The sequence below is a fragment of the Glycine max genome, chromosome 17 (assembly GCF_000004515.6).
Source record: "Glycine max cultivar Williams 82 chromosome 17, Glycine_max_v4.0, whole genome shotgun sequence".
Classification (NCBI taxonomy): Eukaryota; Viridiplantae; Streptophyta; class Magnoliopsida; order Fabales; family Fabaceae; genus Glycine; species Glycine max.
Window position 1 is genome coordinate 11,222,816 of NC_038253.2, and position 12,857 is coordinate 11,235,672.

The window sequence follows — 12,857 nt, forward strand, 5'->3', positions numbered from 1 at the left end:
ATATGACAAATAAAAAAATATAAAAAAGATGTAAACGACTGAAAAAAATAATGAGAGAGAAAATTCTACTTAAATTATTATAAGAATACTATTTTTTGTATTACATAATGTATTTTATTTTATTAAATACAAATGTAAGTATCATTTCTCATTAGTGTCAAATTAATGTTTACATATAAAAAAAAATGATAACTATAGGATTACAAGTCTAAGAGATTCTTTCACCTAATAGATTATTTTTGATGGGATGGACTCTCCCTTTGAGTTTATGCTCATAACATTAGTTCTATAATTGAAAGGATCGACTTCATAAATAAGATTCCTCAGAGAGAATTTTGAGTAATAAAAAAAGTTTAGTAAAGTATTATTGTGGAATGCAACGGAGTACATCAATTCTCAAATAAAAATATATTGGATAAGTTTGTTTAAACTTAAAATAAGTATTTTAATAAATAAATATGATTTACTTCTTTAAACAAATAAAAAAATATTTTTTAAGTAAAAATAACTTAGACAAACATAATAAATAAATAAAAGATTATTTATTTTCTTAAAATAAGCAACTGACCAATTGTTATGAGTTACAATTAAAAGTCTCACCTAATAACAAGCTCATAAGCTTAAGGGATTTTTCCACCTAAGAAAATAATCTTCGGAGATTGACTCTCCCTTTGAGCTTGAAGAAAAAGTTTTCTTCCTATAAGGCTATATCAGTCATTTGTGGTTGAAAATTAAAAATAAGAATTAATGATAGAATTATATATATATATATATATATATATATATATATATATATATTCTATTTTAATTTGTATATACCACGACAAAACAATTGAGTATTAAAATAAAAATAAATTAGTTTATGCTTGATTAAATAGTATGCAAATAGAAATAGAAAGTTTTTCATTAATAACAAAATTGAAATTGTTAAACTATCATACAAAGTAGAATCCAATATAATATTTTGGGGAAACTATGAGTTATTTATCTTTACTATTAATTTAAAATCATGTTTCTGTTTTTTTTTTTATAAACAATTATTGTTTATCTACCTACAATATCTCCTTTGCTTTTCTTTTTTTTGGTGAATGTTAATGATCATCTTCACATCATCAAAGAGATGATTCGTTTGATAAATTAAATCCTAAGCTGTGATATCTAGAGTCATTTCCAACCTCCACTTCGTGATAGCCGCATAGCAACACTGCATTTGTCATACATAGTTACATTATTGAAGTCCTTAAAAGTGTTCTTCGAGACTCAATAAGTAGTGTAAAATAGGAGGAAAATTTGTTGAACTTATTTTTCACCGTCAAAACAACTTCATTATTATTCATGGTGCAACCAACACTTACATTCTCTTCTACATTATGGTAATGCACAGAAACACAAAACTTGTGATTTTGAACTTTTGCCCTTGTATATCTTTAGTAATCTCTACGAGGATTCTAAAAATCTGCATGGAATTGTGCCATCATTAGTTTCTTTTTAATTCTTGAAAAAAAAGTTGAATGTTTCTGGCTTAATATGAGACACAGAGAGAAATAGAGAGAGAATTTGCACCTCATCAATCATAGGCAGGAATTCTCTTGCAGGTTGAAAATCACAAGTCTTTAATTTGCAATTAAATTTTTAATTTACTTAACTTATTTTAATACAATGATAACTTCATATTATTGATTTTATGGGTGTGGGTTCAAATTCCTTTGATCACACTTTTTTGTTTGGTGGACAATCCTCCTTAAGAAAATCCTTTGGCATCTAAAGACTAATTGTTGGCATCTAGAGACTAATTGAGTAACTGTAATTGAGAGTGAAAATATTTGTGCAATCTATAGGCAAATGTATGTTGGTAATCCTAACATGTCATTGACATCCTATTAGGTAGTATTGGGAGTGTCTTTCCGTTCAACTATTTTCATAAAAAAAAAAACTGTCAGTTTTCAAAATAAATTATCATTATTTTTATATTAAAGCTAAGCTAAACATGTGGTTAATCTTATTTTGTATTTATTTTCTGTTTTTCTTATTTCATTGTTAATTGTAAAATTAAATTGGATAAAATAATTGTACAAATAAATTATCTCACAATTTTTTTTCTGTTCTTCGAAGACTTAAAATTATAACATGTATAAATACAAAGAAATAATTTATTAAGAATTTTTTTACATTTAATATATATATATATATATATATATATATATTGCATGCACTACTGAAAATAGATAAAAAAAATGATGAAAATGATAAGGAATATGACAAATAAAAAAATATGAAAAAGATGTGAACAACTGAAAAAAATAATGATGGGAGAAAATTCTACTTAAATTATTATAAAAGTATTTTTTTATTACATAATGTATTTTATATTATTAAATATAAATGTAAGTATCATTACTCATTAGTGTCAAATTAACAGTTACATATAAAAAAAATTATGATAACTAAAGGCTTACAAGTCTAAGATATTCTTTCTCCTAATTGATTGACTCTCCCTTTGAGTTTATGCTCATAATATTAGTGTTGTAATTGAAAGGATCGACTTCATGAATAAGATTAGTCAGAAAATTTTGACCAGTAAAAACAAATTAGTAAAATGTCATTGATAAAGTGTTTTGGAATGCAGCAATCGAGTACATCAATTCTCAAATAAGAATATATTAGGTGAGTTTGTTTAAATTTAAAATAATAATTTTAAAATCAGTACTTTTATAAGTAAATATGATTTAATTCTTAAAACAAATAAAAAAATTAATTATTTTAAATAAAAATAATTTAGACAAACATAATAAAAAAATAAAGTTATTTATTTTCTTAAAACTAACCAATTGTTATGAGTTAAACAACAAAAAGTCTCACCTAATAACTAAAGCTCATAAGCTTAACAATGAGTTTAGATGGAGAAATTAGAACAGGTCAAAGTATTTCAACAAGAATATTAAAATGTTTTCCCATAATGTAATATGTTTGGATGAGATATTTAAAAGTAATTAAAATGTTGTCATTTTTTAACAGCATTTTAATATACTAACCTAGCAGCATTTCAAATTTTCACCAAAAATAAAAGAATTAAAATTCCTCAGAGCATACCAGCTCTCTCCCTCTCTCAGCCACACTCTGTAACTCTCTTTCAGTGGCGTCACGAGCTACCATTTCTGACGCCGGAGTCCTCCTCCTCCACTGACACGCTTACGCCATTAGCCTAACGCCATTAGCCTATGACGGCACCTTGCGAAACTCACCGTTTCTCCACTCGAAAACTCCTTGCCCAGGGAGGGCATGCAGCAAGCGCTCACGCGAGGTGCCGGGGGACTGGTCCACCCGCCTGCTCCACTTGGTCATGCCGGAGCAGGTGAAGTCGCCGCAAGCGAAGAAGAGAGAGGGAACGAATGTGGAGTGTTCTGGATGCAAATGCCTTCATTGTGGTGCGGAGAAGACGCCACAGTGGTGAACAGGACCGATGGGATCGAAAACTCTATGCAACGCGTGTGGCATGAGGTTCAAGTCCGGGAGGCTGGTACCGGAATACCAGTCGGCGGCGAGTTCAACGTTCATGTCAACGAAGCATTCAAATTTGCATCAGAAGGTTTTGGAGCTCAGGCGACAGAAGGAGATGTAGCGATAACAGCATCATCAGTCGTTGATGAGTCAAAGTTCAATTTTCGGCATATCCAACAGTGGCGATGAATTCTCGATCCATCATCATCATCACCTCCATTTAAATTAAAAATTTGAGTTACATGTCATCATCATTATCTCTAAAAATTTGAATTATAACATTAAGAAATTATTTTGATTATTTAATTATTAAATATAAGTAATTTTAATAAATATTTAAAAATTTGAATTTCATTCAAATTGAATTACTTTATCCAAACAAGAAAATTAAAAGACAAAAGCAATTGAATTGTCTCATCCAAACAAAATATTTACAAAATGAAAAAAATTTAAATCAAGGCAATTAAAATGTTGTGTATTTGAATTTCTTAAAAATTTCTAAATCTCTCATCCAAACACATGGTAAGGGATTTTTCCACCTAAGAAAATAATCTTTAGAGATTGACTCTCCCTTTGAGCTTGAAGACAATGTTTTCTTCCTATGAGGCTATGTCAGTCATTTGTGGTTGAAAATTAAAAATAAGAATTAATGATAGAATTATATATATATATATATATATATATATATATATATATATATATATATATATTCTATTTTAATTTGTAGATGCAAGGACTAAACAATTGATTATTAAAATATAAATAGATTAGTTTACGCTTTATTAAATAGTATGCAAATAGAAATAGAAAGTTTTTCATTAATAATAAAATTGAAATTGTTAAGCTATCATACAAAGTACGAACTCAATATAATATTTTGGCAAAACTGTGAGCTATTTATCATTACTACTTAAAATCATGTTTCTATTTTTAATAAACAATTATTGTTTATCTTCCCTACAATCTCTCTTTTTCTTTCTTTTTTTCGTGAATGTTAATGGTCGTCTTCACATCATCAAAGAAATGATTCGTTTGATAAATTAAATCCTAAGTTGTGATATCCAGAGTCCTTTTCAACTTCCACTTCGTGATATCCACATAGCCATGCTGCATTTTCCATACATAGTTACATTATTGAGGTCCTTAAATGTGTTCTTCGAGACTCAATAAGTAGTGTAAGATTGAATAAATCAGGAAATAATTTTCAGTAGGACGTGAATTTTCAAAGCTATAAATATTATCTTCCACCTCAATATGAGATTTCTGACATACGCAATTCTAGCTACTTGATTTAATTGCATGTGTTTGTAAAATAGGAGGAAAATTTGTTGAACTTACTTTTCACTGTCAAAACAACTTCATTATTATTCCATTGCATGTACTGTCTGGGACTTCTTATTTTTATACATTTTTTTTAATTTTCTATATATTTTTAATTATTTTAATTTTATGCAAATTAACTTTAGGACGAGTTGAGTTTTTCTTGACTTGTCAAAAAATGATCAGTCTAGTTGAGGTGATTCGTTTATTGTCAAACCTGTGGTAAACCAATTTACATTAATCAAGTTGGCACACTTTGACAACTCTATTTATAAAAATTAAAAAATTGACGGTAAAAAAAATCATTCAATAACATAAAGTAAGAGAATGCATTTATTGTCTTGTACAACAATTTGGTATCTGGTGTGGATAGCTTAAAGTTGTATATTTGAGAGTTGGAGTGGTGATTGGTGAACATACAAGACCTGACTTGAAAGTAAATTATACCTAAAATGTAAAACTTTTATCAAATTCTAACAAGTCACTAATTTGATCATATCTAAAGTTGTAAACATTTGTTTCGAGTGATACCAAAGTTATTAGTTAACTAACATCTAAGATTACAACTTTCATGTAAATCATTTTTTTGAATTATTCCCATACTAAAATTGATTGTTGATTGATTTAATCAACTATATAGAAAAAACAATTTTTAATCGATTAAAACTAGCATAAATGAACTATGGTCATTCTCTGCTAAATTTAACTGATTAAATATTGTTTTAATCCATTAAAACATAACCAAAATCAATTAAACAACTCTAGTAACTCGAATAAATTGATTAAAATACTATTTAATCGATTAATACATAAGTTATAACAAGGAATCAATATCTGAGACTCACTTTAATCAACTATAGAGCATTTTAATAAATTAAATGATTCAATAGGAGCAGAAACATTGATTTTCGCTCAAAAACTCAACTTTTCTTATATCCAACACCATTCCACTTAACACAAATGTTACAACATTGAATGCGTTCATCATCAAATCAAAAGCTACCACAAAAAGCTCACTACACTGAATCAACATGTTCACATCAAGATTTTTGTATTTCCACATCAAACCATCAACATAATACATCACAATCAATATATCCACACATCCAAACTGATAATCCCTTCAACACATCACAAATCATTAAAAAAAACAAGAAAAATGTGAATTACCCTTACCTTATAGTTTCATGTTTTTGGGCAGATGAAAAAGGAAGATACTTTGACCCAAAGGAAGGAACTTCCTCCCAAACCGACATAAGCACAAATATTTACCCCAAAACAAAACAAGTCAAATTTTAGGAATTTAAAACTCAAGTTTGGTTGAACTCATCTATGAAAGTAAGAAATAGGAAGAGCTCACCAATCTTCAAGGAAGCTACCAACTTAAAAAGGAGAGGCAAGGAAATCTTATCTTGATGAGGGACTAGACTTCTTTAATCTTAGGAGATTGATGTGTCTTGATAGGAAGAGAGAAAGCAAGAGCATTTTAAGTGAGTGGGAAAATGAGAAAAATGAGGGTGGATGTCTCTTAGGTTTAGGATTTGTTCACAAGGAGATGGACTAATCTCACTAAAATTAATTCCATAGTCCAAACAAAAGGCCCATAACAACTCAGCCCTCAACACTTAAACAATACAATATTATATGTATAAGGACATAGAAATTTAATATAATTTCTCTTCTAATTTAATTAAAATTACTTAATCACAAACTAAAAAAATTAGGGTGTCACAAGTGTGACCCTAATAATTTATTTTAACTAAATTTTAATATAATAAGGATGAAATTACATATTTATCCTTAGTTAACATAGTCTCCAATTAAGGCTTCAAAACTAGTCTTAAGCTCATTAATTCATTATTAATGACTTTTAATCTCTTTTATTAATTTAATTTTACTGTAATAAGACTTAATAATGAATTTTAGCTAATATGTCTTTTTGTTAAAGATCACATTTAAAAATAATTTTTTTCAAAAAAATTAACCTAACTTTCCATGAAACTTGATTAGATCCTTAATCCCGTTTTAAGGCTCAAATAACAAATTTTATGAACATTATATGGGTTGTGCAGGGGCACTAGTTGAGTCTCTTTTCGGATTGATCTTGACATTTTATAAACTTAAGGTGAAAAATCGATAAGAGCCTTTTATATATAAGTATTATAAAATATAAACATATGTTTCATAAAAGAATAGACATGTAATTTAATTAAAATGATATATTTTAATATACAAAAAATATTTTCAACTTCTTTCATTAAACATGCATGTATAATTTACTTTATAATTTATGTCCTATAATATCTTGTTTCACTGGTGTTGTCCTTATTGTAAATTATATATGTACCTTTTTTCATTGAATTTTTTCTCTGAAAACAATAAATAGACAATTTCCTAATGACTTCCGTCGTGTCTTGTTTCCTGTTTTTTTTTTCTTCTAACGCCCTAATCATCCGACATTTACTTTTTTATCACAACTTAAAATTATAAAGCAGTTGCAAGTTTTTTTTTTTTTACAAAAATAAGTATATATTGTCAAATACTGTATTTTTTCTGTATAGAAAATAGTATTTTTTTTATAAATCTCTCAATGATATTGATTCCTTAATGCACATACGATAGAAAGTATATTTTTATATAAAAAAAAGAGATAGAAAAAAACAGTAAATTGTGTGATAAAATAAATGGTAATAAAAAATATTGAATAAATTATTATTAAAACTAATTAATGTATAAATAATATTACTTTTTTCTCATAACTTTTGCTCATTAAGCAGTTAATAATACATGAATTGATACTAATTAATCTAGCTTTAGCTAGCTAACTGATATCTCAAACATTACAACTTGAGAAGAATAAAAAAAAAAATACTATAATGGTATATAGAATAATAACCACTAATGCACATAATCCACTAGCTTCCATTCATAAAAACTTACTAGACATCAAACCGGAGGAAGAAATCAGTCCTAAAAAATCTATGTGATTGATATAATGAAACAAAATGCTATCAATATATATTATAATATTTTGCGTTTACTTCTTCCCATGCTATCTTTCTTGATTCTTCCAATTTACCAATAGTTGAAGAAATTTCATGACCTACACGTATTATAGAAATAATATTAATTCTAACCAAGAAGAATCAAACAAAATAATTGCATAGCCAAGAATGCATATATAACTATGTTGAGATTTGAACCTCATTGGGGTCTCGAAGAGAGTAGAAGGCATTGCTTTCTTTCCTAACTGATGAAACCAAAATTCCATAACCTCGATTGCTCTCTCGCAACATCTATATATAGTTAACATAGTTCAATGTATAATATATTTCTCTTGGATTCTAAAAAAAGTTCAATGCAATCGTCAAAGTTTGTAGCATAATAATTAACCTATCCGATTAAAGAAAAAACCGAAAATTCTATTTTACGCAGCTTAAATTGAATACCTTGAATGCATCTTCATCAGTTTTGTCATCTCCGATGTAAATGGGAAGTACATCATTCCTATCAGCTAACCCTGCACAAAACCATTTTGCATGTTCAGCAATATCATGATTAAACACCTTTGTCATACTTGGTATGTAATAAGAGACAGAAGAGAGGTTCTTACCTAGAGATTCAAGTAAAAATTCAACAGCTTTTCCTTTATTCCAATCAATCACAGGACGAACTTCTAAAACCTACCACACCAAAACATAGGGAAGAGATATTTATGATGTAGCTAATTGAATTACACTATGGAGTGCTTGAACAAACTTGAATATCGAGTTACTAAAGTTATAAATTAGTAACTATCATAAAATGTTTAAAAATTATGCTAAGAACAAAGTGTCTATTTTCCAATTAAGAATGCTCGTCATACATACCTTTCGTCCATGAGTTGAACGTAAAAGAGGGTAATCTTTCAAGACATCATGGACACGTTGTCCAATCGTTGTCCAATTCTGCAGTTCATTAAGTAAAAAAAAAAAAAAAGATTATGAAATGATTGAGGTGAAAAAAAGATATCAACTCTTCATGGTTGATGCAACCAACACTTACATTCTCTTCTACATTACGGTAATGCACAGAAACACAAAACTTGTGATTTTCAACTTTTGCTCCTTGTATATCTTTAGTAATCTCTACGAGGATTCTAAAAATCTGCATGAAATCGTCCCATCATTAGTTTCTTTTTAATTATAGAGAAAAAGGTGAATGTTTCTCGCTTAATATGAGACAGAGATAGAGAGAGAATTTGCACCTCATCAATCATAGATAGAAATTCTCTTGCAGGTTGAAAGAGAGTTGTTTCCTTTCCCTAGACACATTTAAATTGAGTCATAGTGAACTTCTGAATTAGTTCTTTGATATTTATCGGTATGTAAAACAGTGACAAGAAATATAAAATTGATCTAAGGATGAAAAAAAAATGAAAGAGAGAGAGGTTGCTGATTTAAATCTCCTCGCTAATTAACAAAACTAACAACGAAACATTTGCTGATTAAAAAAGGTGGCAACTTGCTTCATTATTATTACACACCGGATGGTCATTAGACTTGACACAATTTGGGTGATTTTTGGACAAAGTCTCACTAACAGGGCCAATAATGTCCATCCCATGACTACCAGCGTAGTAGAGTTCTGTTAGTTTAACTAAATCAAAAACCTGAAAAATGAAGTAACCATGGCTTTATGACTTAGTAAATCTGATAAACAAAAAATAATTAATATTTACTATTTAACTCAATAAATGATGTAAAACTAATGATCATCCTAGATACCTTGTCACGGCTTCTTCCACTGATGATTGCTGTGGGGAAATGTTTTGCCACACTTCTCACAGTTGAACGCATCTAAACATGTTTTGAGAAAGAACAAAAATAAAAATGGAAGATAGTATTTACACTATGAACTAAAGAAGAATTGACTTAATTTAACTAATATAAGATATAATATGACAATCCAGTATGTATTACTTACAGATTCAGACATAAAGGCACAATTCGGATCATCTACTATTGGTGAAAGTGTGCCATCATAATCTAGAAACATTGCAATCTTCTTATCCATTGCAAGGTCAATGATTTCCTCAAAAGAGTCTAGTGCTGATGGATATTCAAGCTGGTAAAAAGAAACAAATAAATGACATTCTAGAAAGAAAAAAACTTTTAAAATGAGATGTGTCAATGCAAAGTTTTAAAAAATGATTTGGAACCATGATTTCGGTCACAACACCAAACTTTTTCCTTGTTTCTGACCGTACTGTAATAGTGACTGGATCAACCATATTTATCCACACTTTTCCATAATATCAAGTAATGCGACAAAACTACAACTACAATCACAAATAAATTAAGCAACCAACAAATATTGAATGATGAAATGAAATTAAATAGCAACTTTACCATCCATGAACAATAGTCTTCAAAGTCATCGTCAATTGAAGCAACCTGATTACTGGACCCTTTAATTAGCTTCTTCCTAGGAGGCGAAGAAGCCTTCATGGCATCTAACCAACCATTGGACCTTACATCATCCACATTTCCAGTACTTTTCCTTGAATTGCTTCTTGAGCCCTTCCCAGGTGAGGGTGGTGAATCTTGTTCAGAATAAGCTTGCAAACTTGAATGCATTCGAAGTCTTGATTTGTTGATAGGAATCAGATAAGTGAGAATAGTATAAATATGTGAGTTATTTGAGCTTATCTTTAAATGATAAAGAACTTTTTTTTCTCATTAATGAAAATATATATATATCAGATTTTTTATTGTTTATAAAAATATTCGGTAACAAAAGAAAATAAAATACTCTCTCCATTCTTATTTATAAGACATAATTTTAAATAAAAAAATATTTTTTTAATAAGACTGCATTGATTATTTTGTATTAATTTTTTTTCTAATTATTCTGAATTGACTTTTTCTCTCTCCTATAAAGATTTGAAAAGATGAATATGTTTAAGTTAAAGATAAATTTTAAAAATTATATAATTATAAATAAATTTAATTTTATATAATTAACCAATTTTCTTAAAAAAAACATCAATTAATCAACTATATTATATAATTAAAGACAAAAATAATATTATATTAACAATTGGCATAAAGGTCTGTAGCATAATGCATTTTATGAGCAATATGTTTATATGTTTATGTGCAGTTGTGTGTGAGGCATGTACCGAGCTTAGAATGGAGATAAAATAGTAATTGTCAGCCAATTACTTCTAGTTGCAGATCCAATGCACGAACTTTACATTCCAATATATATAAAACGATAAATTAATATTTATGATCATACAAAAAGAATCCTTCAATGACTAGATACTTCAATGACCAACGTGAACAAAAATTAAGGACATAACCAAATTCCAATACCTCTCCTATAAAAAAAAATTAAAACAAAGGAGAGTAAAAAAAAGAGAAAGAAAGAGATAAATAGAAAATTTGTTAGGCCACCATCAAATTTGCCTGTTTTTTAGGATACATATCAAATTTGCTTTACAGATGCTATTGTTACTATACAGTTGGCAGCCATCCGGCCTAGATTAAAGGTCAATTTTGACATAGTTTTGGGGTTGCAATAATTATTATCGTGTGAAAAACTTTGACCTAAATCTGGCATGAAAACCATCCATTAATAGCCTTGTGCTTTTCCTTTCCCACATTTATTTTAATAAACTAAATGCTTGTTTTCGAAAATTCAACATCTTTTATAACTATTAAAAAAAACTATACTGCAACATCTTTTCCTAACTTTTCTTAATAGACAGGCTAATATGGTAGATAAGAAATATTTCCTATTAACACATGGGTCGTCAAATCATTGCCTAATTATTATGCAATATGAATTTTCAATCAAATGTAAAATTTTGATTCGTATATGTAAGATTTGAATGTCATAAATGACCCAAATAATAAAAAAAATGAAAAATCAATGGCGGTAGCAAGGGAGAAAACAAATCAAAACAAGGCAAAATGCAAGAATTCTTGGCTGAATTTTTTCATGTCCCTTTGGCCCAAAATGCCCCACTATTTTATTTCATCCTGGCATTTTGCACATATAAGACAAAATGCAAATCAAAACAGTTTCAGATAGAGAAAAAAATGATAAAAGCTGATTGGAAACAGAAGAGGAAAAAAATCATGGTTTGATCAATGATTCATCGGCATATAAGGCCATTATCAGAATACGCATCAGGTGAATTGAATTCATAATTGATTTCGGAACACGTTTCACACAATGACATCATGAATTTGGATCATTTCACGATAAGCGGGGAGAGAAGATCGAGAACATACCAGATTTTTCAGTTACAACTTTTTTTCAGCGGTGCATAAATCGCATAAGGAGCTTGAAACACAACGAACATGAAGGGGATGAAATTTGAGAGACCCAGAAGGCTAGAATGAAATTACAAAATGTAAAAAAATCACCTTGAATGAAATTAGAAAACAAAGAAAACGAGAAATGGGAGGAGCTAATTAAGGACAAGAAACAAGGGGAGGCTTTAGCTATTTATAAGTTTGAGAATATAAGGAGGCTTTCCTATCAAGTTGGTTTCATTTACGTTATGATGTTACCATTATTCACGGCTTGCATAATATTTAATTCCTGATTTACTTTCGATCACACCTATTTTAAATTGAATATTTTTTTCTTCTAATTAATTGTAATTAAGTGTATAAATAAAATAAAAAGTTAATATAGTTTTTATTTAATTTAAATTATTATTTTAATCCATATATTATACAAGATAAATATTTTTTAGATAATTAAATTTATAATAAATTATTTTAAATATATATAGTATTAAAATTGAAATTTATAATTAATAAATATCTTTATATCTTTAATTTATATTAAACTTTAATAACTTTTTGAAAAGATTGTCAATAATTTAAAAATAAATTCATTTGATCATAAACTGTTTAAAAAGAATATATATTACTTTATTTTAAAAAACTATTACTTTAACATTAATTATTATATAACACGTGGAATTGTGTGCGAGTTATTTTAAATTTTTTGACATTCTATCATACATTTGAATATAA

At 28.1% G+C, this 12,857-nt stretch overlaps 2 protein-coding genes across 2 annotated transcripts; both read right to left on the bottom strand.

Annotated features, from left to right (window-relative positions):
- Window positions 1–7,576: 7,576 nt before the first annotated feature.
- LOC100791043 (probable trehalose-phosphate phosphatase F) lies at window positions 7,577–9,748 on the bottom strand. The gene is made up of 9 exons (XM_014769656.3): window positions 9,585–9,748; window positions 9,344–9,469; window positions 9,065–9,121; window positions 8,863–8,964; window positions 8,688–8,765; window positions 8,432–8,501; window positions 8,268–8,338; window positions 8,022–8,114; window positions 7,577–7,921 (listed from the first exon to the last, which is right to left on the bottom strand). Exons 1-9 carry the CDS (start codon window positions 9,654–9,656, stop codon window positions 7,871–7,873), a joined length of 720 nt encoding a protein of 239 aa, XP_014625142.2. The 5' UTR covers window positions 9,657–9,748; the 3' UTR covers window positions 7,577–7,870.
- On the bottom strand, window positions 9,709–12,269 carry LOC121173813 (probable trehalose-phosphate phosphatase G). Its single transcript, XM_041011041.1, has 3 exons — window positions 12,102–12,269; window positions 10,209–10,443; window positions 9,709–9,924 (listed from the first exon to the last, which is right to left on the bottom strand). The coding sequence occupies exons 2-3, from the start codon at window positions 10,434–10,436 to the stop codon at window positions 9,709–9,711; spliced, it is 444 nt and encodes a 147-aa protein (XP_040866975.1). The 5' UTR covers window positions 10,437–10,443; window positions 12,102–12,269.
- Between the last annotated feature and the right edge of the window lie 588 nt (window positions 12,270–12,857).

Excerpts from the sequence above, each read along its gene's own strand:
- LOC121173813 (XM_041011041.1), bottom strand. The coding sequence starts at position 10,436 with ATGCATTCAAGTTTGCAAGCTTATTCTGAACAAGATTCACCACCCTCA. Across the intron at positions 9,925-10,208 it reads AAGACTATTGTTCATGGATG|CTTGAATATCCATCAGCACT; the intron begins GTAAAGTTGCTA and ends TCTTTTTACCAG.
- LOC100791043 (XM_014769656.3), bottom strand. The coding sequence starts at position 9,656 with ATGCGTTCAACTGTGAGAAGTGTGGCAAAACATTTCCCCACAGCAATC. Across the intron at positions 8,965-9,064 it reads TTCTATCTATGATTGATGAG|ATTTTTAGAATCCTCGTAGA; the intron begins GTGCAAATTCTC and ends GATTTCATGCAG. Across the intron at positions 8,115-8,267 it reads CTGATGAAGATGCATTCAAG|ATGTTGCGAGAGAGCAATCG; the intron begins GTATTCAATTTA and ends AACTATATATAG.